We start from the raw sequence: 26,313 nt of genomic DNA, 5'->3' as shown, positions 1-26,313 counted from the left end.
AGTCTGACAAAAAGGTGCTTAATTTATAAAAAATGAATGGCTTAAAGTGTTATCTACATATCTTTTGGTTAGAGTGAATAGGACGACCGGTAAACTCCCAAACACACCGACTGACATTTGTATTACTTCTAGAGATTGGGTTTAATCAGTTTATGCAAATGAACCAGAGTGCATTGCATGAACATGTCGGAACGACTAGGAGCTTAGTTAGTTAAGGTAAGACAAGGATTGATTGCAACCCATTCATTGTATGGCTGGGAGAGATGCTCCCTGTCCGCGATCACCCCAACTCTGTCTCTTTTCATTCATTTCTACATACTTACTTTTATTGCTTTTATTGCAGACTTGGTAATATTGGTCATCTTGGCCTTGGAGATCGGAGGTTTGTACTCATTCAGAGAGTAGAGCTGAAACACAAAAAGCGATGGAAACAAACCTTTTAAACATCTAATATAATATACAGTCATTAAATCAGACAATAAACAATTGTCAGGGCTAAGGCTTCAGAGAAATGGCAAATATTTAACTTGAAATGCATTTGAAGAGTTTGTACAGTAGGCTACATAGGCCAGGGAAGGAGTGTAGTCAAAGTGTTTGAAGACACTTAGGGCTTCCTTTATTATGAACACAAAGATCAATCAAGAAATAGCCTCCAGTCTATTTACTTGTTTTTTTCAGTAGCTGAAAAAGTAGTTTGTGTGTTGATACTATTGGGGATGATGCTGATCTTTTAATTTGCTGTATGTTGTCAATGGTATCCGATTTAATGGTTCATGTTATGTAATTCTACACAGGCACACCATGTCATGTGGCCACATCACCATTTGTAAGGCTTGTTGCAACATCAGTCCTAATTTTGCATGTCCGCTATCCAGATCATGAGTATCTAGCTATCGAGTGCTAGCTTACTAGCAAGCTAGCCAAGTTAACTTGTCACACCAGTTGAATTGTGCACTGTAGGACTAGTTTAGACATGCATTATTGCTATAGAGTTCTTAACTAGATTTACAATAAAATGTATGCACTCTACTGTAAGTCGCTCTGGATAAGAGCGTCTGCTAAATGACTAAAAAATGTAAAAATGTAAAATGTACATTTACATTTTAGTCATTTAGCAGACGCTCTTATCCAGAGCGACTTACAGTAGAGTGCATACATTTTATTACATTTTTACATACTGAGACAAGGATATCCCTACCGGCCAAACCCTCCCTAACCCGGACGACGCTATGCCAATTGTGCGTCGCCCCACGGACCTCCCGGTTGCGGTCGGCTGCGACAGAGCCTGGGCGCGAACCCAGCCCAGCCTGGGCGCGAACCCAGAGACTCTGGTGGCGCAGCTAGCACCGCGATGCAGTGCCCTAGACCACTGCGCCACCCGGGAGGCAGATAGAGATAAGTTAGTTAAGGTAAGTTCACACGAGATTGAGCAATAACAGGTCTGTGTGTGAACTAGATGGTAATTGTACATGATGTACAATTAGTGGGACTTCCTTTACCACTTTAAAATATATTTTTTTAAAGTGGTAGTTACTTTACTATTTAAACTTTACTATTTAAAGCAAAGCCGTATTAAAGTATTTATGGTTTTGAAAAATGTCATAGTAGTGGTAGTGTTGGTGACTGGGTATATTTGAAAAAGTAGGTAGATGAAAAGTTAGGATAGCCTGAACATATTAAAGTTGGTTTGAACGGTTCGAGGTTACTGTTGGTGGGTTATGTTATGCTAATTTATGCACATTTATATAGGATAGTCTGGAAAACATGTTAAGTTGGGATAGTCTGAACATGTGAAAGTTGGTTTGGTGTCCCTAGCTTGAACAGTTCAAGATTGACTGTTGGTGAGTTATTTTATGAATTGCTACCTCTGTATTCCTGTGGTTCTCATTCAAACGCATGTTAATTTATGCAAACTTTAAAAGCTTATAGTTAAATTATATACAGCATCAAAAATATTTTGACAAGCAATCTGAGTAGAGAGCGTTAGTTTGGAGTTAATAGCTTTGTCAATAGGGGGTGCTATTTGCACTTTGTAATAATTTCGTTCCCAAATTAAACTGCCTCGTACTCAATTCTTGCTCGTACAATATGCATATTATTATTACTATTGGATAGAAAACACTCTCTAGTTTCTAAAACCGTTTGAATTATATCTGTGAGTGAAACAGAACTGGAGCTGGAGGAATTTTCCTATGAGGATGTGAGAATGCTGAATTCTACATGCTGTTCCCAGGTCAGTTTATTAATTTGCCTGTCTTCTATTGGTTGAGATGCACTGCATACGTCTTCCCCTGGGTGTCAGCGAATAGTGAGAATTGAAATGGAGTTGCTAGGCAGAACTGGGAGGTTATAAATAGCCTGGGAACTTAGGGTCTGGTCTTTGTTCACTTCGCTCTGACGCAGGAAGGACCTCTGGCTGTGGCTGTAGAACGCTCCGGTTATAGGCCTTAGATATATCCGGCTGTGTTTGTATTCGTTATAGGTGTTAGAGACATCATAATGTTGTTATATTAAACCGAGTTATATCAGTTTATATCGGTATATTGCGGTTTTCGGATATTCATTTGTCCTGCGTTTTAGTGAGTCGGACACGTCTTGCCACATGGCTAATGTTTACAGCTTATTCCAACGTTGAAGGCGACAATCTACAACCGAGCAACGATTCTTTTGGACTAAGGACACCTTGCCCAAGATTCTGATGGGAGTTCATCAAAAAGTAAGAACTATATATGATGTTAATTCGTTGTTCTGTTGAAAAATGTAGAATTATTATTCTGCTATGAATCTAGTCGCGGTCTCGCTTTAACGCACGCTGTATGTTGTAGTAACGTTAATTTTAAAAATCTAACACAGCGATTGCATTAAGAACTAATGTATCTTTCATTTGCTGTCAAACCTGTATTTTTTAGTCAAGTTTATGATTAGTTATCGATTAGAATAGGTGCCTCTCCCAAGATTTCTCCCGACATTTTCTTTGCAGCTTGGCTACTTTTCTCATTGTATAACCATGATTTGTGCCGCTAAATATGCACATTTTCGAACAAACTCTATATGTATTGTGTAATATGATGTTATAGGACTGTCAACGAAAGAAGTTTGAGAAGGTTAGTGAAAAAATTAATATATTTTGCTGGTTTATACGTTATCGCTATTTTTGGCTTGAATCAATGCTGTTGTGTGTTTGGTTATTGTAGTAAGCTAATATAATGCTATATTGTGTTTTCGCTGTAAAACACTTAAAAAATCTGAAATATTGGCTGGATTCACAAGATGTTTGTCTTTCATTTGCTGTACGCTGTGTATTTTTCAGAAATGTTTTATAATGAGTATTTAGGTTATTCACGTTGCTCTCTGTAGTTATTCTAGTCGCTTTGGTGAGAGTTGTGATGGTGGCTGCAATGGTAAACTATGATTTATACCTGAAATATGCAAATTTTTCTAACAAAACATATGCTATACAATAAATATGTTATCAGACTGTCATCTGATGAAGTTGTTTCTTAGTTAGTGGCTATTTATATCTTTATTTGGTCGAATTTGTGATAGCTACCTATGCAGGAAAAAAATGGTGGAGTAAAAAAAGTGGTGTCTTTTGCTAACGTGGTTAGCTAATAGATTTACATATTGTGTCTTCCCTGTAAAACATGTTAAAAATCAGAAATGATGGCTGGATTCACAAGATGTGTATCTTTCATCTGGTGTCTTGGACTTGTGATTTAATGATATTTAGATGCTACTATTTACTTGTGACGCTATGCTAGGCTATGCTAGTCAGCTTTTTTACTGATGGGGGTGCTCCCGGATCCCGGTTTGGGAGGAACTAGAAGTTAAGCGGTGAAACAGGAGATCTAGAATTTTAGATTAGTTTACAATTCTAGTATATGGCCCTCTTTTTGCCATTGAAATACATCGGTATCCATAGCAAGGGCTGCTTAATGACGCGATATGAGAGAGGTGTTAGTTGACGTTAGCTAGGTGCTTTTCGTCACTCTAAACTCCGACAAACAGTTGTAACCCTCTACTCTAAGTTTGTGAGAGTATCCTTTGCAACAGCTCCGCCTGAGTTGCTCAATGATGAGACATAAGAAAGCTGTTAGCTGACATTAGCTAGCTTATTTTTTCGTCACTCTAAACTCCTACAAACACCTGGAACTTTTTATTGGTAGAAGATATTTTTGTTCAAAAGCCAGATTTGAATAGCAGTGAAGTAGAGGAGTTTGTCTGACTTGTTAGAGTGGTCAAAACAGCAGTGTTTAAAAATACAGTGCATTCAGAAAGAATTCAGACCCCTTGACTTTTTCCACATGTTGTTACCTTACAGCCTTATTCTAAAATGTATTAAATTATTAGTTTCCCCTCAATCTACACACAATACCCTATAATGACAAAGCAAAAATGTATTTTTTTTTCGAAATTGTAGCTAATGTTTTTTTTAATATCCGCCGAGTGGCGGAGCGGTCTAGGGCACTGCATCTCAGTGCAAAAGGCGTCCACTGCAGTCCCTAGTTGGAATCCAGGCTGCATCACATCTGGCCGTGATTGGGAGTCCCATAGGGCGGCGCACAATCGGCCCAGCATCGTCCGGGTTCGGCAGTCATTGTGAATAAGGATTTGTTCTTAACTGACTTGCCTAATTAAATAAAGGTTAAATAAAAATAAATGTTAAACATAAGTATTCAGACCCTTAGCTATGAGACTCGAAATTGAGCCCAGGTGCGTCCTGTTTCCATTGATCATCCTTGAGGTGTTTCTACAACTTGGACATGATTTGGAAAGGAGTTGGAGTTCACCAAAAGACCTAAAAGACTCTGACCATGAGAAACAAGATTCTCTGGTCTGATGATTCAACTCTTTGGTCTGAATGCCAAGCGTCACATCTGGGGGAAACCTGGCACCATCCCTACGGTGAAGCATGGTGGTGGCAGCACCCTGCTGTGGGGAGGTTTTTCAGCGACTGGGAGACTAGTCAGGATCGAGGAGAAGATGAATAGAGCAAAGTACAGAGGTCCTTGATGAAAATCTGCTCCACAGCGCTCAGGACCTCAGACTGGGGCGAATGCTCACCTTCCAACAGAACAACGACCCTAAGCACACAGCCAAGACAACGCACTAGTGGCTTCAGGACAAGTCTCTGAATGTCCTTGACTGGCCCAGCCATAGCACGGACGTGAACCCGATCATACATCTCTGGGGAGACCTGAAAATAGCTGTGCAGCGACGCCCCCCCCCCCATCCAACCTTGAGATGATCTTTTATTTTATTTAACCTTTAACTAGGTTAGTCAGTTAAGAACAAATTCTTATTTACAATGACGGCCTACCAAAAGGCAAAAGACCTCCTGCGGGGACGGAGGCTGGGATTTAAAAAAATCCCCAAATACCAAGCATGTAGCGTCATACACAAGACTCAAGGACTTAATCACTGCCAAAGGTGCTTCAACAAAGTACTGACGAAAGGGTCTGAATACTTATGTAAATGTGATTTTTTTTTTTATACATTTGTAAAAATGTATAAAAACCTGTTTTTATTTTGTCATTATGGGGTATTGTGTGTAGATTAATGATGGGGGAAACTATTTAATCCATTTTAGAGTAAGGCTGTAACGTAACAAAATGTGGAAAAGGTCAAAGGGTCTGAATACTTTCAGAATGCACCCGGTTTAGTCCAGTCGGTGTTTTGCTTGGCACTTGGGCCTAACAAATCCTACCAATTAGGCGTACGAGCATAGTTTTGTGATATTTAATTAAGTTCCAACCATGGCAGTTATTGGTCCAACTGGGATTCTTGGGAGGTCCATACCCTATTGGATATGACATTTAAAATGGTTAGGGTTAGATAAGGGTTATGGTGGAGGTTAAGGATGTCCCATGGATCCCGGATAGCACTAACTACATGTGTTTGCTTTGTCATCATGGAGCATTGTGTTTAGATATATATTTTATCAATTTCAGACTAAGGCTGTGAAGTAACAAAATGTGGAAAGTCATGGGGTCTGAATACTTTCCTAATGCACTGTAGTTAGAGAAAATGTTGATGGTTACTTAAACAGCTGTAACGTTTTTTTCGTTACCACATTCTGTTATTTCACATTTGAATAGAAGAGAAGTAGAATATTTCAAATGCTCTAACTTTTTGTCTAAATCGATTGCAAAGTGATCAAAGCTGAAGAGTCAAAAGTTACATTGTTTACAGTGAGTGTTGGAAGTGATTATGTAACAATGTGGAGCTTTAACATGTTGAAAAAAGTCCTATTAAAGTTAATGAAGATGGACAAAGTGTTTAAAATGTATAAATATCAAAACGTTGTTTGCAAGCACACTATTCCAGACCAGTCTGCACATTTTAAAGTTTGAATTTTGTTTCCAGTTTAAATTGTGTAAAACGAGTAGCGTGTAGAAGAATAAGAATGAGGAAAATGTGAAGTTGGGACTTGAGAAACCAGAAGTCCCATCTAATTACTGCATACCAGTCAGACGAATTGACTCGACCACTTGGCTGCACGAAATGTGTGCGCAAACTGGCAAGGCGCTGGCGCACGCGCGATGTCCAAGCAAAATACGTTTGGAACCAAATATATTTGCTAACTTACTACATATAGTGTAGGTACCTAGTCATACAAAGTAAATTATTGGTTTACTGCACACGGCCACCACGCTAAAACATAACATTAGCTACCTAGCTAACGTTAGCCGTTTTACCCGGCCTTGCTAGGCATAGCTTGGCTAACATTGTTAGTTAGCTCGCCAGCAAACCTTTACAGTTGAATGTGACAGGTAATAAATTAACTAGTTAACTAAATAAGATTGGGCGGTGTACACGGGTTGTAGCTAGTTATTTTTAAGCTGTTTGAGTTAGCTTCGCTGAGTGAGTTTAGCTATTACGTCAGCTAACTAACGTTAGCTAAACATTCTTAGCGCACTCTGCCAGATTGCAATGTGGCTAACAGTACAGTAGTTGGTACAGTAACTAGCTACAGTTCGCTTAATTTAGCATAGTTATTTCTGACCAAATTACGATATAGCTTCGCTTACACGTACAAATACTAAATGGGTGGTGAATATTCATAGGCGAAGCAACCCGTGTCTACTGAAAAGATGAGGCCTTGTATTTCGTTGCCCTTCTCCCCATTTTCTACTTGACGCCAATCATACAATTCACTAACAGTCACTTCCATTGAAATGGGGGGGAAATCATACAAACCTCGTCGTTGAATGCTTTGACTGACTCCATGGTGTTGTATTTTGGGTTCGCTGTAAAATGTTTATATTGTTCTCAACAACCGGCTTGGTGAGATGGAGGAGATTGCCAATATGGCGCACAACTACAACGAAATCCAATACGAACAGTACACAGAAACCAGCGAACCCAAGTGTCACACACTGGCATTGCAGGTCCAGTAGACAAATGAAAGTAATTGGCGACGACTCGTGGCCAACAAATCCTATAACACCCCGATAGTTTATTCAAATAAGCATACTCTGTCAGAGGAATAAAATACAAAGACACAAATATATTTATAACGCAGAGCATTTAAACGCTTTAATACTCTTACAGGCAATTAATGATAATTGACCAATGAAAATATAGAATTGTACACACCTTACACTTATGTACAATTACTGTATTTAAAATATTTACCACACGGCTAAATCATCTAAATTACAATTCATGATGAATTGTTGCTGGCACAAAATGTTATGATTGCATAACAACATCTCCATGGATCTGAATGTAACATCTATCACATACAGCAATGTTCAATGAAAATGTATCCAGGCAAACCCACAACAGTATCATGATCCTAATGTAAACAAGATAACAGTCTAAGTCACAGTACTAGTGCATGTCTGTGGCACTGTTAGTAAAACTATTAGAAAATAAAACCTTGTCCTATGGGCTACTGATCATGTTGCAAAATAAACACTTGGAAATACATTTTCTGAGAGATGGTTCACATGTACCCAATGTTCCATCACTCACTACTTAAAATAACACAAAAACAAGCAAACACAAATACTGTACACATTGAAACATAATTTTGTTAGATCTCTAAACATAAAAAGATAAATTACAACAACATTAACAATATAAAGCCATATAATTAAATCCAATCAACCAAATGTTTGCGCATACTCCATTTAAGAACTTAAAAAAAAAAAATACTATTCTTATCATGAGTCCACATAGTGGCAAGACAACATGAGCTGCTTCCTATTGTATGTAGTTTGATAAAAACACAGCCTAAGTACAACTATTAGTGCTACTGGGTTATGGGTAGACAATGGCAGTGAGTCTTATAAAACTCTGAGTAAAAGTTGCCCTTAGGCACAGGTCCACAATCAGCTCATCCATCCCAAATCCTATTAATAAGCATGAGTGGGAGAAACTCAAAACTGACATTAGATCAGTGTTTAGGGGCAACTTCATCCTACTCCCTTATAAACTGGTCTCCACAAAGGAGACAGCGATGGCATTGGCTGCTGCTGCGGAAGGCTCTACCTGTGCTGCCACCTGGTGTACATGCTTGAGACAGATCTCCTGGAGCAAAGGTGTGTTGGCCTCTTTCCATTCCCTGAATCTGGGCGAGGTGAGGTCAGGGTCTGACAGCACCTGCTCGATGGTCAACAGGTCTGCCTCCTTGGCCTGAGTCAAAGGGGAAGAGAGAGAGAGAGTGTAACTATGCTCAAGGGTCTCAATACTTGCAATACTATTCAAAATGACACAAACAGCACATACAATTAGTACAGAAAACAAGGACAACAATTTGATACTGCCACCTATGTGGTGATAAACTGATCAAAACAAAAGCATACAATAATTCTAGTCAAGTTGGCAGATGTACCTTTAGCGTGCTGTTGAGGGTCCTGATGAGATGCAGTTTCTCGTTAATGTCCTGGTTTTTGCATCGCTTTATAAAGGAGGCTCTGAAGTCCCTCTTGGTGGATGGTTTGCGGTCTCCTATGGGAGAGAGGCTGGCCTGTTTGAGGTGGATGTACAATCTCTCCATCTCATCAGACGAGGCTTCGTGGTTCACTGCAAGAATAATACAATGGACAACTTCACATTTCAGCAGAAGAATATTGATATATTACTACTTCACAAAAATCCCAAAAGATGAGGTTTGGGATCAATTTCCTTAATCAAAAATGGTTAAACAGAATATTAAGTGATTTAAAGCTCATTGACAGTATTTACATAGTTTTGACTATAACTGCTTCGGTTAATCTTTTTTTCCAACTGGTTAATTGACAGTCATTAGAAAATGTACTGTATTCTTAGCACAGGAGGCTGCTGAGGGGAGAACGGCTCATAATAATGGTCGGAACGGAGCAAATGGAATGGCATCAAACACCTGGAAACTATGTGTTTGATACCATTCCACTTATTCCGCTCCAGTTATGACTACGAGCCCATTCTCCCCAATTAAGGTGCCACCAACCTTCTGTGATTCTTATCCAAAACTGCGAAAACAGGACGATAAACAGCCACTTTTCGTGGCTGTTTATTTACCACCACAGACAGATTCTGGCACTAAGACCGCACTGATTCAGCTGTATAAGGAAATAAGCAAACAGGAAACCACTCACCCAGAGGCGGCGCTCCTAGTGGCCGGGGACGTTAATACAGGGAAACTTAAATAAGTTCTACCAAATTTCTATCAACATGTTAAATGTGCAACCAGAGGGAAAAAAATTGTAGATCACCTGTACTCCAAACACAGAGACGAGTACAAAGTTCTCCCTCGCCCTTCATTTGGTAAATCCGACCACAACTCTATCCTCCCGATTCCTGCTTAAAGGCAAAAACTAAAGCAGCAAGTACCAGTGACTCGGTCAATAAAAAAGTGGTCAGATGACGCAGATGCTAAGCTACAGGACTGTTTTCCTATCACAGACTGGAACATGTTCCGGGATTCTTCCGATGGCATTGAGGAGCACACCACATCAGTCACTGGCTTTATCAATAAGTGCATCGAGGACGTCGTCCCAACAGTGACAGTACGTACATACCCCAACCAGAAGCCATGGATTACAGGCAACATCCGTACTGAGCTAAAGGGTAGAGCTGCCGCTTTCAAGATGCTGGACTCTAACCCGGAAGTTTACAAGAAATCCTGCTATGCCCTGCGACGAACCATCACAGACAAAGCGTCAATACAGGACTAAGATTGAACTAAGATACACCGGCTCCAACGCTCGTCTTATGTGGCAGGGCTTGCAAACTATTACAGACTACAAAGGGAAGCACAGCTGCGAGCTGCCCAGTGACACAAGCCTACCAGATGAGCTATATCACTTCTATGCTTGCTTCGAGGCAAGCAACACTGACGCATGCATGAGAGCATCAGCTGTTCCGGACGACTGTGTGATCATGCTCTCCGTAGCCGACGTGAGTAAGACCTTTAAACAGGTCAACATACACAAGGCTGAGGGGCCAGATGGATTACCAGGACGTGTGCTCCGGGCATGTGCTGACCAACTGGCAGGTGTCTCCACTGACATTTTCAACATGTCCCTGATTGAGTCTGTAATACCAACATGTTTCAAGCAGACCACCATAGTCCCTGTGCCCAAGAACACAAAGGCAACCTGCCTAAATGACTACAGACCCGTAGCACTCACGTCCATAGCCATGAAGTGCTTTGAAAGGTTGGTAATGGCTCACATCAACACCATCATCCCAGAAACCCTAGACCCACTCCAATTTGCATACCGCCCAAACAGATCCACAGATGATGCAATCTCTATTGCACTCCACACTGCCCTTTCCCACCTGGACAAAAGGAAAACTTATGTGAGAATGCTATTCATTGACTACAGCTCAGCGTTTTACATTTACATTTACATTTAAGTCATTTAGCAGACGCTCTTATCCAGAGCGACTTACAAGTTGGTGCATTCACCTTATGATATCCAGTGGAACAACCACTTTACAATAGTGCATCTAACTCTTTTAAGGGGGGGGGGAGTTAGAAGGATTACTTTATCCTATCCTAGGTATTCCTTAAAGAGGTGGTGTTTCAGGTGTTTCCGGAAGGTGGTGATTGACTCCGCTGACCTGGCGTCGTGGGGGAGTTTGTTCCACCATTGGGGTGCCAGAGCAGCGAACAGTTTTGACTGGGCTGAGCGGGAGCTGTACTTCCTCAGAGGTAGGGAGGCGAGCAGGCCAGAGGTGGATGAACGCAGTGCCCTTGTTTGGGTGTAGGGCCTGATCAGAGCCTGAAGGTACGGAGGTGCCGTTCCCCTCACAGCTCCGTAGGCAAGCACCATGGTCTTGTAGCGGATGCGAGCTTCAACTGGAAGCCAGTGGAGAGAGCGGAGGAGCGGGGTGACGTGAGAGAACTTGGGAAGGTTACACCATAGTACAACACCATAGTACCCTCAAAGCTCATCACTAAGCTAAGGTTCCTGGGACTAAACACCTCCCTCTGCAACTCCTGGACTTCCTGACGGGCCGCCCCCAGGTGGTGAGGGTAGGTAGCAACACATCTGCCACGCTGATCCTCAACACTGGAGCTCCACAGGGGTGCGTGCTCAGTCCCCTCCTGTACTCCCTGTTCACCCACGACTGCATGGCCAGGCACGACTCCAACACCATCATTAAGTTTGCAGACACAACAGTGGTAGGCCTGATCACAGACAACGATGAGACAGCCTATATGGAGGAGGTCAGAGACCTGGCCGTGTGGTGCCAGAATAACAACCTATCCCTCAACGTAACCAAGACTAAGGAGATGATTGTGGACTACAGGAAAAGGAGGACCGAGCACGCCCCCATTCTTATCGACAGGCCTGTAGTGGAGCAGATTGAGAGCTTCAAGTTACTCTGTGTCTACATCAACAACAAACTAGAATGGTCCAAACACACCAAGACAGTCATGAAGAGGGCACGACAAAGCCTATTCCCCCTCAGGAAACTAAAAAGATTTGGCATGGGTCCTGAGATCCTCAAAAGGTTCTACAGCTGCAACATCGAGAGCATCCTGACTGGTTGCATCACTGCCTGGTATGGCAATTGCTCAGCCTCTGACCGCAAGGCACTACAGAGGGTAGTGCGTACGGCCCAGTACATCACTGGGGCTAAGCTGCCTGCCATCCAGGACCTCTACACCAGGCGGTGTCAGAGGAAGGTCCTAAAAATTGTCCCCAGCCACCCCAGTCATAGACTGTTCTCTCTACTACAGCATGGTAAGCTGTACCGGAGTGCCAAGTCTAGGACAAAAAGGCTTCTCAATAGTTTTTACCCCCAAGCCATAAGACTCCTGAACAGGTAATCAAATGGCTACCCGGACTATTTGCCATGTGTGCCCCCCCCCCCCCCAAACCCTCTTTTTACACTGCTGCTACTCTCTGTTTATCATATATGCATAGTCACTTTAACTATAAATTCATGTACATACTACCTCAATTGGGCCGACCAACCAGTGCTCCCGCACACTGGCAGACAAGGCTATCTGTATTGTGTCCCGCCACCCACCACCCGCCAACCCCTCTTTTACGCTACTGCTAGTCTCTGTTCATCATATATGCATAGTCACTTTAACCATATTCACATGTACATACTACCTCAATCAGCCTGACTAATCGGTGTCTGTATGTAGCCTCGCTACTGTATATAGCCTGTCTTTTTACTGTTGTTTTATTTCTTTACTTACCTATTGTTCACCTAACACCTTTTTTGCACTATTGGTTAGAGCCTGTAAGTAAGCATTTCACTGTAAGGTCTGTTGTATTCGGCGCACGTGACAAATAAAATTTGATTTGATTTTGATTTGAAGACTTGGATGTTTTGGTATTCAAATCTATTAAACAAAAACTCCAAGAGGAGGGCAGGATATGCAGGCAGAAATGCAGACTAACTCACATCTTCAGATGAGCACATACCTTTGTGTATATATATATATATATATATATATAGTGTATGTGGACACCCCTTCAAATTAGTGGATTTGGCTATGTTGCTGTTTTGGCTATGTCCTGTTGCTGACAGGTGTATAGAATCGAGCGCACAGCCATGCAATCTCCATAGACAAACATCGGTAGTAGAATGGCCTTACTGAAGAGCTCAGTGACTTTCAACGTGGCACCGTCATAGGATGCCACCTTTCTAACAAGTCAGTACGTAAAATGTCTGACCTGCTAGAGCTGCCTCGGTCCACTGTAAGAGCTAATATTGTAAAGTGGAAATGTCTTGGAGCAACAACCTATTCAGCCGCAAAGTGGTAGGCCACACAAGCTCACAGAGCGGGACCGCCGAGTACTGAAGCGCGTAAAAACATCTGTCCTCGGTTGCAACACTCACTACCAGAGTTACAAACTGCCTCTGGAAGCAATGTCAGCAGAATAACTGTTTGTTGGGAGCTTCATGAAATGGATTTCCATGGCCGAGCAGCCGCACACAAACCTCAGATCACCATGCAATGCAAAGTGTCGGCGGGAGTGGTGTAAAGCTTGCCACCATTGGACTCTGGAGAAGTGAAAACGCATTCTCTAGAGTGATACATTTCACCAGATGGCAGTCCGACGGACAAATCTGTTTGGCGGATGCCAGGAGAACGCTACCTGCCCGAATGCATAGTTTGGTGGAGGAATAATGGACTGGGGTTGGTTTTCATGGTTCGAGCTATGCCCCTTAGTTCCAGTGAAGGGAAATCTTAATGCTACAGCATACAATTACATTCTAGACAATTCTGTGCTTCCAACTTTATGGCAACAGTTTAGTGAAGGCCCTTTCCTGTTTCAGCATGACAATGTCCCCGTGCACAAAATGAGTTCCATACAGAAATGCTTTGTCGAGATCCGTTTGGAAAAACTTGACTGGCCTGCACAGAGCCCTGACCTCAACTCCATCGAACACATTTAGGATGAATTGGAACGCCGACTGCGAGCCAGGTCTAATCGCCCAACATCAGTGCCCGACCTCACTAATGCTCTTGTGGCTGAATGGAAGCAAGTCCCCGCAGCAATGTTCCAACATCTAGTGGAAAGCCTTCCCAGAAGAGTGGAGGCTGTTATAGCAGCAAAAGAGGGTACCAACTCCATATTAATTCCCATGATTTTAGAATGAGATGTTCGACGTGTAGGTGTCCACATACTTTTGGTCACGTAGTGTATTTTTACTGTCAGCTCTAATGTGCTCCCAAAGACCAAAGCTGTAACATTATACAACCAGAGGCAACATGAAGTGTGGTCTACTTGCACTTCTCTTATCCACAGGTCTGATAACATAAGAACAAAAGGCATCCAAAGTGCACAACTACGGCTCTCACTTTTCCTTAATATCATATAAATTGTGAGATGGGTGGATTTTCCTTTTCCTTCTCAATTAATGAATTAATATATTTAAGTCAACAATTGTTTATAAAAAACAGCTAAAGAAGCCTCCTCACCATCTTCTGTCCCTATTTCTAGCACAGCCAACTCCTCTGTCTGCTTCCTGGGGTTAAAGTCTTCCCTGGCTGTGCTCCCTGGGGGGTCCTGGAAGGACGAAGCCTCCTGGTGGTGCTGTAGGGGCCCCTCGTTCTTCTGATGCTGTGGGGACCGATTTGTGTGGACCTGCACAGAGCACACCACCGTTTCCCCGGCAACAGGAGAGGCCTGCGAGACCAGGTCCAGCCAGGACTGACGATGCTTGGCCAGAGAGGACACGGAACTCTGTGATGTTATCGTGCTGACAGGTGAGGAGAAGGATCCATTGGTCTCGCTAGGAGGGGAGAAGGAGTATGGGGGAAGGAGGCTACCCTGGGAGACATGAACATAAAGGGTGTTGTTCAGCAGGGTTAATAGATGTCCTCTAGTGATTCTTTTTTACTTTTACTGTTGAAAAGCGATAACCCAAGTATAAATACAGTAAAGTACACCCACTAAAAGGGTAAAAAAATATATATGTTAAGGAAAATATTAAGGAAAATGTTTTTTAGACAACTGCAAACTGTAAGGAGTAGGGCATTCAAGGAGTTGGTCTGATGGGAATCTGTGATGTCATCGGCCTCCCCCCTTGCTTGAGGAGCAATAGATAACAAAAGAAAGACCCCACTTGTGATGTCATGACATATCTGGACCACCTATTGAGATGTGCCTTTGTTAAATAAATCAGGTGTTAAATGAGGTGAAAAGACTGGAGTGCCACTTTAACGCTCAACACTTTGCAGAAAGAAATGCAACACAGTGTAACTAGGGCCCAAAATGTTTCTTGGTCAGGTCACACGGTTAGGAAAAACTCCTAGCCCTAATTACCAGAGCTTCCTCAACAACCCAGTGCCTACTGACCTGATGTCCACTGCCATGTGGACCACCCACATCCGCAGAGTCCTGGCTCATCTGCTCTGAGTATGGGGGAGGGGGAGCCTCTGTCTCAGCCTCCTCGTGATCACTTGCCTCGCTGTAGCACTCTGGACAGAGTCAAAATACCATTAGGCTACATACTCCCCAGTCTTCGCTTGACAAACAATAATCAGCAGTGATACTGAGGCAATAGTAGTAAAGAACAGTGTGAGTCAGTTGGTGGAATTGACTGATAAATTATAAATCATTCTGACTGATCAACATGAAAACTTACCAGCAGTGTTGCTCTCTGCTGATTCATATTGGATTGAAGCGAGCCCAAGCTTATTCAACCATCTGCAAAAGACAAACAGAGAGAGACGGTCACATTTCTCACGCTGCTTCTACGATGACACTCTTAACTTGACTTACATGACTCTCTTCATGTGACTTACATGTTCATCTCCTCATAGGTATCAGCTGCAAAGTAAAACATCATGACTTGCGGGTGACATGCTTTGATGGCACTGCAAGAGAGAGGTGAACATTTATTTTCTCACTGTTCAATCACTCACACTCTGCTCAGACTGAAAAGGGTCAGTAAATGGTCAATGATTACTTGGAATACTCATTGACATTTTTACACCAACAGTAGCATGATTTTGTAAAATAAGAAACAAGTTAATTACAATTTTTTCTTGCACTCCAATGCTCTGTCGATCATGAAGTCAGTCAGGTTAATGTATCCCTCTGCTTTCTCTGCCTAAAAATAAGACCGGATTGACAGATTCTTAGCATTAAAGGGATTCCCCTTTCAAAGCAATAAAAAAATAAAAAACACTATTCCATGCACCATCACCTAATTCATAACACCTTAAATTCTTGATATTGATTACTGCATTGTTGGGTTTAGAGCTGGCAAGAAAGGCATTTCACTGTACTTGTCCACGTGACATTAAAACTTGAAACACCCGTCACCTTTTCTCAATTTCTAGTTCGCTCAAATCTGTTTGGACACATGGTAAACATAGGCTTTATTAATTCCTCCATCACGCCAATAAGTCATGCAGATCACATCAGCCTCTGTAGAAGAAACTGACACACTGACATTTCCAGCTTCAGGAAACACCATGTCAAACTCCAACGGTGACGAGAGGCAGCAGGCAGCTGTGGCAATGACAGCATGACTCAGCGTAGCGGGCTAAGTGGTGAACGTTACTCACCAGCGGATTAGTGTACCAGTACAGAGAAGTCTTCTTCAGCACAAACCAGTACTTCTTCCATTTGAAGCCCAGGAAGCCCTTTCCTTCCTTCTTCCTGTAGAGCCAGCCCTGGTGGTCAGATTCCCCCAGCTCTTTAACCGAGACCCTCCGCCTGCTCATTGCCACATTACCTGAACATAGAAACACACAGAGGATAGTTCCTGAATTCATGCACCGTGGTTGGATGCAACAATAAACCCTCCATTTCAATCTATTGCAATGCAGGCATTTTAATACGACACTTTGATTGGTCTCATAAATTATTTTTATGTACAGCAAATTCAGAATCTCTTTTAACCACTTTCAGCCTACCTGTGTCACATGTAAGTTGTCAGACAGGAAGTAGTCAAAAAGGTCTTCCAAAGGATTATATCACACACAATGAAGCAGACTGCTCAGCATACAGTAACTGGCCATGAACAGAAGGCTAATAATACTGGGCTCTCTTGCTGAGCCTTGTCTTAAAGCATTTGCAACACAACCCTCCACACACACACACACACACACACACTCTAATCATCCTGTCACTTCACACACGCCCACATCAAGGGGCCAAATTACAATTGAGCCGCACAAACAGCAAGCAGCAGAATCAGGCCTGGATAACAATTTACCTCCTCGAGTCTTCCTCCTGGACTTCTGTCTCAGGGAAACCTTGGAGAACAGAAGGTAGTAAGAGGTCAGATAATCACTAGTTCAGGAGATGGGTGATTGAAGGTAGTGCTCGATCAGACAGTCCCTCACCCAACTACCTCAAATATAGTCTCTGGAACATCCTGTTTCACACCAACAGTGGCACATATGTCTCTCTCGCTCTCTCGAACATAATTATTTGTTGCCAACTTGTGTGCATTCTCGCTCTCGAACATCCTGTTCTGTCTCTTTCATGTTTTCATTCTCTTTCTCCTTCTCTCTCTGATATTCTAAATGTGGTATTTACAAGAAATCAAATAACTTATTGTTCATATATACCGAATAAAAATAAACTCAACATGCAACAATTTCAAAGATTTTCCTGAGTTACAGTTCATATGAGGAAATCAGTCAATTGAAATAAATTAATTAGCCCCTAATCTATGGATTTCACATGACTGGGAATACAGATATGCATCTGTTGGTCACAAATATCTTTTAAAAAACTATGGGCCTCGATCTTGTCACGGTATTTCTGTGCATTCAAATTGCCATCGATAAAATGCAATTGTGTTCGTAGCCCATAGATTATGCTTGCCCACCATGGGGCACTCTGTTCACAACGTTGACATCAGCAAACCGATCACCCACACAACGCCATACGTGGTCTGTGGTAGAGAGTCTGGTTGGACCTACTGCCAAATTCTCTAAAACCACGTTGGAGGCAGCTTACGGTAGAGAAATAAACAGCATGCCAATTGCACGCTCCCTCAAAACGTCTGTGGCATTGTGTTGTTTGACAAAACTGCACATGTGTAATGATCATGCGGTTTAATCAGCTTCTTGATATGCCACACCTGTCAGGTGGATGGATTATCTTGGCAAAGGAGAAATACTCACTAACAGGGAAGTAAACAAATTTGTGCACAATGAGAGAAATAAGCTTTTTGTGTGTATGGAAAATTTCTGCAATCTTTTATTTCAGCTCTTGAAACATGGGATCAACACTTTACATGTTTACATATGTTCAGTGTATAAAGTTAATTTATATATTTAATGATGACATCATATGAGAAAGGAATTATAGATAATCTCCAGTACTTACAGGGTTGTAGTCATCAGCTGCCATGGAGGGAGCCAGAGATATAGGGAAGGCAGCCTGTAGAGAGAGACCTTTTAAGTTTATTCACAGACCTTAAAATACTCATGCCGTGTGGTTGGATGCAACAAGAAAAAAAACATTATTTACCCTCCATTTTAAATCAATAGACAGAGTGCAATACTAAAAATGTCAAAAACGTCAACTTGTTCTCTCTGGATTCAGAAAAAAAGGGGGAACTGCCTCATCATGGATGAGTAGGTATCCATTTAAAGCATGTACACTAAGTTGCATTTTGCCCCCATAGGTCAATTTTCACATGATTGTGTCAGCAGGTAGCCTAGCGGTTGCTGGTTCAAATCCCTGAGCAGACTAGGTGAAAAATCTGTCAATGTGCCCTTGAGCAAGGCACCTAACCCTAATTGCTCCTGTAAGTCGCTTTGGATAAAAGTGTCTGCTAAAGAACAAAAAAAAAAGTGTAGTCAGTCCTTTTCATTACAGCAAAATATCTTCAAACCAAACATGGAAACCGACATTGTCACAGGCAGAAACACAGTTCTTTGCATTGACATTATTGACCAACTTCCTCATAGGATACTCCCTCAAGGGAACTGGGCTCCAAACAGAGAATAACTGAAGGTTTCGATGGTGGGACCCTAACAGACCCCATAGCCACACAAACCAAAAGGTACCTTGCCAGTGATAAAAGCATCTGAACTAAGGATACACTCATTCCAGATCCATAGTCATAATAGATCCATAGTAAATGCATCCAATTCAGTAAGATGTATGAATTGAAAACTATTTAAGCACTGGCAGCTCAAAAATCCCATTCCTATAATACCATACTACATTAATAATACAACATAAATGATATCAAGATGATAATTGTTTTACTAATCAGTACCTGTTGCTTTCAAACCAGGTTAAGAGATATACACTTCAGAGTCCTGCTTCAGTTAAACTAACTGCATCGTAAGGCTGGTCCTCACCAAATGACACATACCACAGAAAGGAAACCTACCCAGCATTCACTTCTCCCTCAGTTTAGCTCAACACACTTGCATCTCAGTCAGCAACATGTTTCCGGTTGTTAGCCAACCGATGACCATGAGCTAAACTGAATGATGCCTCACTGTTACCACAGCTGCACGCAAGGTCTATGAACTTCACTCTATGGATCCACTAACCACAGCTAAACAGATGAACTAACTGCACCGGTTATCAGATTACAGAAACTATGTAACCAGCTCTAGAGAGCAGCATAACCACATCAGAGAGGTCAAGAGGGGCCAAATGCTTCCACACTCAATCACTGCTGGTTAGTGCCATCTGGGGTATCCATGGGACTTCCCTACCCTAAATCCTAACCTAACTCTAACCATCTTCAATGGGGTAGGGGGACCTCCCAAGAATCCCGAATAGGACCAATAACTGCCATGGTTGGAACTGAATACAACATCACAAAACTACGGTGTAGGCCTAATTGGTAGGATTTGTTATGTTCAAGTGCCAAGCAAAACACTGACTGGACTAATCCCGGGTTCAGTGAACCTTTTTATGCCTAGCCATTTACTAAAATGTGTGTCATTCTATGATGTATTGACTAGTTAAATTGTTTAACCAAACCCCGTGTTTGTGTAAAGATCATATCGGCCTATAATAATGCAGTTTTAACATAAAGTATCAGTGATTCAGAATTCTTCCACTTGAGTTAGTGTGTGCGCCACCACCCAGTAACCACTAGATGTCCCTCTAGCCAGCGCATCAAATGTGTAAAGACCGCCTACACTTGTGTATAATACGCCAAACCTGTTGACTTGACTTTCATTGAATTGTCAAACTCTTGCTCTAGCCCATATATATCAACAGTCTGTGAAAACAATTACAAGTACACTTGCCATAATCATGCGGATATTACAGTCTATCAAAGCCATCATTACTGAATGAATTTCATAAAATATACCATAACGGAGGTGCCTTAGGAAAAAGGAAAGAAATGTGTCAGATCAGAAGATTGCGGGAGCTGTATTGTTAGACTTCCGTGCAGCCTTTGATATTATTGACCATAGTCGGTTATTGTAAAAACGTATGTGTTTTGGCTTTACATCCTCTGATATATTGGGTTGAGAGCTATCTATCCAATAGAACACAGAGGGTCTTCTTTAATGGAAGCTACTCTAAAGTAAATCATGTAAAGTGTGGTATTCCGTAAGGCAGCTCTCTTGGCCCTCTACTGTTCTCGATTTTTGTACTAATGATCGACCACTAGCACTAAGCAAAGCCTGTGTCTATGTACGCTGATGATTCAACATTATACACGTCAGCAACCACAGCTAGTGAAATCATTGCAACCCTAAACAAAGAGTTGCAATCAGTTTTGGAATGGGTGGTTAGTAATAAACTACCACTGAACATATCTACAACTAAAAGCATTGCATTTGGTACAAATCATTCCCTAAGTTCTAGACCTCAGCTGAATTTGGTAATGAATGATGTGGCGGTGTCATTTTTATTGAAAAAATAATATATGTTTCTAAACACTTCTACAATAATGTGGATGCCTCCATGATTACGGATAATCCTGAAGGAATCGTAGATTATGAGAAAGTTAGACGCAGAAATATCATGCCTCCAAAAAAATGCTAACCTCCCGTTATTGTAATGGTGACAGGTTAGCATGTCTTGGGGTATGATTTGTGTGTCTAACTTTCTCGCTCATTATTTAGCATTTATTCAGGATTATCCGTAATCATGGAGGCATCCACATTATTGTAGAAGTCTTTAGAAATATTTTCTATTCTTATTTACTATAAAAGTGACTCCAAAATGCGACAATACATTATTTACCAATAATTTCTATGGCGTACAGAGCCCACCCCCCAACATATGGGTGGTCACTGTCCCAATACTTTTGGAGCTCACTGTATGTATGCATGTAACTGTCCGTAGGACCTTTTTAGAAAAATAGTTCTTATAAAAAAATGTGTGTAGTTCAGTCCTTGAGCTGTTCTTGCCTGTTGATATGTATTATGTCATGTTTTATGTGGACCTCAGGAAGAGTAGCTGCTGCTTCAGCAACAGATAATAAAATACTAGATCACAGGCAGAGAGTTCCCTCTTGGTCCACTTATGGTTTTCTGGGAGGAAATATAAGGGAAAATCAAAACTCTTCTCTCCCTGTGGGGAGCCGTAGCCATAACATTGTCTGCATGCGTGAGCAGATCTAGTGCTCTGACTGGGGCTGTAATGTTGGTGGATGGAAGCTGCTATCTGCTCAGAGGATTGAATGTGGTGGGTTCTCCCTGTGCTGGGACACTAGTGGCAAACCAGACATTCCTGGAGAGGACAACTATTATATAGAGGTTACCCTCCTCCTCGTGTCCCCCCTGACCTCAACTCTCATGGGGCTCATTTCATGCCCCTTTGTGCCCATATAGTGACGGGCATAATATAGGGACATAGCAGGCTACACTTGTGTATAATACATCATCCTGTTGACTTGACATTCATTGAATTGTCACACTCTTTGCTGTGGAACATATACAGTATACCCACAGTCTGTGCAAACAATTACTTACCATAATCATGCTGGTATTACATTCTACTAAAGCCATTACTATTGAATACATTTCACAAAATATACCATTATGGAGGTTCTCTCCCTCCCTCCCATATCAAGCAACACCATTGTCATCACCAAGTTAAAATGAACTGGGCCATGGCTTTTCAAATGGAAAAGATTGCTGGTACTGTTCTCATTCTTTCTAGAACAAAAGTCTTAGCATGTGGCATTAAAATGATTTAGCACTGAACATGTTTTGTAACATAAAAAACCACAGTGGGGGAAATTAAGATAGCCCTCCGCCACTCATGTCAGAGTCCAATAGCCTTCCTGGGAATGTAGATTTGTCACAGCATTGTGGGCTAAATCTCCCGTCATGTTCCATTCTGAGAATTGTCACGGCACTTAATATTCCCCGAGCCCTGCTCCGGAGCAAGGGGCTTTCACTGGCAGACAGTGTCTCTTCTTTACCCGGGGTCTCTCATGCTGGGCTTGGGCCCCGGGCTGCAGGGCTGGAGATGGTATCAGGTTCTTTACACTGCTCAGTGTGCTGTGACTACAAGAGATTGGCAAAGGCCCCACTGCGCTGTAAGACCCTGTTATAGGTAATTGCCTGGCATTGTGGCACTAATTCCGCAGGGAACACAGTGGACAAATTGAGTTAACTCTGAGTGTTGCAGTGGTCCATAATTTGATGAGCAATGATGATCCCCCCCACCTACATACATGATCCCCCACTCCTTCTGAAACTATTCAGAGGGGGAAAAATGTAATGTATGACTTACACAGCACCTCCCCCTCTCGTCCTGTGGCTTACACAGCACCCCCCACTCCCCCTCCTCCCTTGACATTTAGGTCTTGTGTTAAATAAGTCCTGGACAGCATGCACCTGCAGTGCACTAGTGATACGTTCCCTTGTCACTAGGCCCCCTGTGGTCATATATCAGACCCCACTGGATGTGTATGTCTGTTATGTGTGATTTAGGGATTGATATTAACTAACTCATGGCTCTCTTGGATATGACAGGAAGGGAGGAGGCAGGGAAGTGATCGCCAGGGCCCAATATTTCAAAAGTTATCCATCTGGATTTCACCTATCAGATAGGATTAAATACATAGAAATAGAATGACTAGAACGAGAGTCCCCAATCAAGTCAATGATTGGTCCATTCTATTTCTATACATTTAATCCTATCAGATAGGCGAAATCCAGATGGATAACTTTTGAAATACTGGGCCCATGCAGAGGCTTGGCCGCTGAATATTACGATACTCCTCCCAGCCAGGTAATCCAATACTTAGATCTGTCATAACCAATCAGTGGCAGGTCAATTTCGACAACGGCTCATTTTGAGACATAACAGTTGGTTATGTTCCGCTGCTGATAAGATCCTCCAGAATGGCCACTTTCATGGTTAGCTATTAACTGATATTAGACTGGCAATGAAATGGCCACGATTATGAAGACCATGAAGGATATGGATAATGGTTTAGAGTGTGTACCAGGTCTCTTGTTAATCTGTGGTTGATTTTCTCACACTCACTCTTCTCCTCCAAAAACGACCCTTTAATTGATAGGGTATGGCAGAGTTATAAATCTATCACTGTTCATTGAATTGTGAAATCAATGCTAAGTATGTGTGCTTCATTGATCACAGGAGTACTCCAGGGCTTCTCATCACCATTAACAGGATCATGGGGGATTGGGATGTGGGGATGGAGACCAGGAGCCACTCTGAACCAGTGGGGTGGAGACAGAGTTCATGGACAAAAAACGGATTATTTTAAGGCTCAGGGGTCAGACATGTCCTTACCGCTTGGGAGAAGGACCAGGATCGAATATGAGGTTGGCTGTATCTGGTGAGAAGAGAGGAGGCAAGATTAGAAACAAAGCATCTAGCATAGAATCTAGACTAATGACAATTAGTCAGTGGGCACATTGGTAATATTCACTTGTCCAAACCACTCATTCTACCCCTTGCATCAACCTCAACATACCACATACACTTACTATACCATTTTGGTTTGGGATGACTCATACAGGAAGTTGAAAATCACCAACACATACTTAGCGCATCCTTGGCTCATACATAGGCACTTACTGTCTTTATCTAGCCTCCATTTCAGTTAACTTTCTTATACAATTTGCTCCGACAAAATGGGTATTGTGGCCAGGTTTTTTTTCTCTCTGTGTCAGGAGGACAGTGGGGATCTATCAGGCAAAGAGCCACAGAAGTATGGAACACAGATAGCTATCGCCCAAAGCTCAAAATACATACATTTACACCAGCAAGCTACAGACCTCGCCCTTCAATTTCAGTTTATGAAGTCTTAAGCGTTTTTTTCCCTGTCTGATGATTCCTTACATCTTTCCTCCCAGTGTCAGTAAATTCAAAACTTGTTCGATGGTCTCAGAAGGTTGGTTTAAGATGGCTGAGACATGGTGAGATTTATGATCATCAGTCCTTCAGCTAATACGTCTGTGGATGTGCCCGCCTCTGATTTTTTAGAAAGGGCTGCTGAAAATAATTCACTTGTGTGTAAGTGGATTAGCTAGATACTTTTGAGTGTCCTAAACTTATTGAATATTCATAATCAAGTATTTCTGCTGTTACATGCAAATAATCACTCAATTGCCTACTGTATCGTGTAACAGTGTGATCTGAAATCTGTGCAATTAGGATGGATAAGGGACTTAATATGTGGGCACTCATCATGAGTGTGACAAACATGCAGAGAATGAGGGGGTCTTTAAATAGCAGTTTGGGGTGTGCGAGTGTTGGGATTAGTCATCAATCCCAGTGTTAATGAGTGCAGTCACACCCCCTCAGGCCCAATGAGAGGCCACGGATGCTCTACCAAACAGACGGGGTGATTGACGATGGTGGAAGGAACAGTCAGTAGGTTGGAGCAGCTACAGTATTTATAGTTTGTTTGGAAAATCATGTTTTGTTATAACACGGTCATCATTTATGATTCCTCTTGTAGGAAGTCACCGAAGTAAGGTTAATTTAATTTCAATAAGGGGAATCCGATATGATTGGTGATGTCTTCAAAGATTAAACCCAAATCCCTAAAATAAGAAGTATCCTCATTCAGAGTCCTCCATTTCCACACAGAAGGATCTGGCCTGTTCCTTCTGGGTCTTAATCATTCAAAGAAAGTCATGCCTTGAGTATGTAACACTACCTGTCTGTGGTCTAGCATGTCGTAACCCAGTAGTCTGTTGGTCTTCTTGTCTGGTCCTCTGACACCATGAGGCTGAGGTTAGTTTTCTAGCACGTACTTTTTTTCATTTGTCGTTCAAATCCGGTTCAGAGCACCCACCCCTGGCTTGGTTAAAAACATGCCACTACTCCCTGACTGACTGGGGGCTCCAGTCAGATGTCACCAAATATCAGGGGTATTTGTCCTATCTGACCTCATACTTCACATGCTTACAGTACAACACACAAGCAATTGAGAATGGGTTGTTATGAGTGTTATGGTTGACTATGAGTCAGATGAGTGACGTAATGTGACCACCCACCTGTTGGGGAAGCCACTGCTGGAGCGCCTGTCAGACACCTGTGAGTGACGGACACAAAGAACGAAGTTAACTCATTCACTACCCAGACAGCACTGGTCAACAGTTAGTGGCCTTCTGAGTCACTTTCTCTGCATCTTCTGTTCTTGTGGGTTAGAGACTACACTAGTCTGTCTTGCCCAGATCGTTGAAAGGCATTGGAGGCAAGACCTGCTCTACAGTCACTTAAAAATCCTTAATGTTTTAAGAACATATATCTATCTATGTGGCTAATTTAGAAGTTTTGATTTACTAATGTGTTAAGTTGGACAAATCGCTGATTCGCCTCCAAGGCTTAACATGTAAAAAAGAAAAATAGAGCATGTCATTCAACACACCAACATTTTCTCCTGCGAAGAAAACGGTGAAAAGAAATACATACAAATCTGTTAACATACATAACATCTTTCCCTTTTCACATGAACATAATGCATGGCTGTGGCTTTTGTTAGAAGTGAGCAAACAGTGCAGGGAGAAGCAAAGAGCAGTCTGTATTCTCCTCCCACCACAAACATGCAGATTAGTTAAGGACCGTAGGTTGCCATAGCTAGGCAGGCTAGGGCAGGGCACAGATGGTTAGAAGGAAGAGAAACTAAAACAAACAGAGACAGAGGGCACCCAGACAACCGGTATAATCATGCAGGGAAAAGGTAGAGGGGGAGAAAGTAGTGAGATTAATGTAGAAATATGACAAAGTCAATGTTGTTCTTCTTGTCTAGTATTATGATTTTCAAAAGCCAAATTGGTCTGCCAGCTTTTTTGATAAAATTTAACAAAGAAAATAACAAAATGAGTCCCGAGTGCAATTCAGATGTAGGTGAAAAGGCGTACAGAGGTTAAAAGAGTATATTTTAAGCAAGATATCTTGACAGTACAATAAGACATATGCTTCACTCTCCCTAATTAGAACGTAGGGTCCATTTAAG

General features: G+C 42.0%; 2 protein-coding genes across 4 annotated transcripts in view; both read right to left on the bottom strand.

Moving 5' to 3' along the window:
- Positions 1-7,332, bottom strand: part of LOC120060290 (SR-related and CTD-associated factor 8-like) — a 73,362-nt gene extending 66,030 nt beyond the window's left edge. The window contains exons 1-2 of one of the 3 annotated variants that reach the window (XM_039009478.1): positions 7,201-7,332; positions 324-407 (exon numbers count right to left, since the gene is read on the bottom strand). In XM_039009478.1, the coding sequence (XP_038865406.1) occupies positions 324-407; positions 7,201-7,230 (114 nt within the window). In that variant the 5' untranslated portion in view covers positions 7,231-7,332. Of the gene's footprint in view, positions 1-323; positions 410-7,200 lie in introns of those variants that run through there. The other 2 variants (XM_039009480.1, XM_039009479.1) reach the window with 2 other exon arrangements.
- A 186-nt stretch (positions 7,333-7,518) lies between these two features.
- Positions 7,519-19,237, bottom strand: LOC120060289 (interactor protein for cytohesin exchange factors 1-like). The gene is made up of 11 exons (XM_039009477.1): positions 19,227-19,237; positions 18,264-18,317; positions 17,140-17,179; positions 16,487-16,656; positions 15,953-16,026; positions 15,719-15,790; positions 15,559-15,620; positions 15,270-15,391; positions 14,390-14,741; positions 8,843-9,033; positions 7,519-8,643 (listed from the first exon to the last, which is right to left on the bottom strand). Exons 2-11 carry the CDS (start codon positions 18,285-18,287, stop codon positions 8,437-8,439), a joined length of 1,314 nt encoding a protein of 437 aa, XP_038865405.1. The 5' UTR covers positions 18,288-18,317; positions 19,227-19,237; the 3' UTR covers positions 7,519-8,436.
- Positions 19,238-26,313: the final 7,076 nt, after the last annotated feature.

Source organism: Salvelinus namaycush, chromosome 15 (genome assembly GCF_016432855.1).
Source record: "Salvelinus namaycush isolate Seneca chromosome 15, SaNama_1.0, whole genome shotgun sequence".
In the NCBI taxonomy this organism is placed as follows: Eukaryota; Metazoa; Chordata; class Actinopteri; order Salmoniformes; family Salmonidae; genus Salvelinus; species Salvelinus namaycush.
The sequence above is the reverse complement of the archived record's forward strand: the minus strand, read 5'-3'. Positions and strand labels throughout refer to the sequence as shown.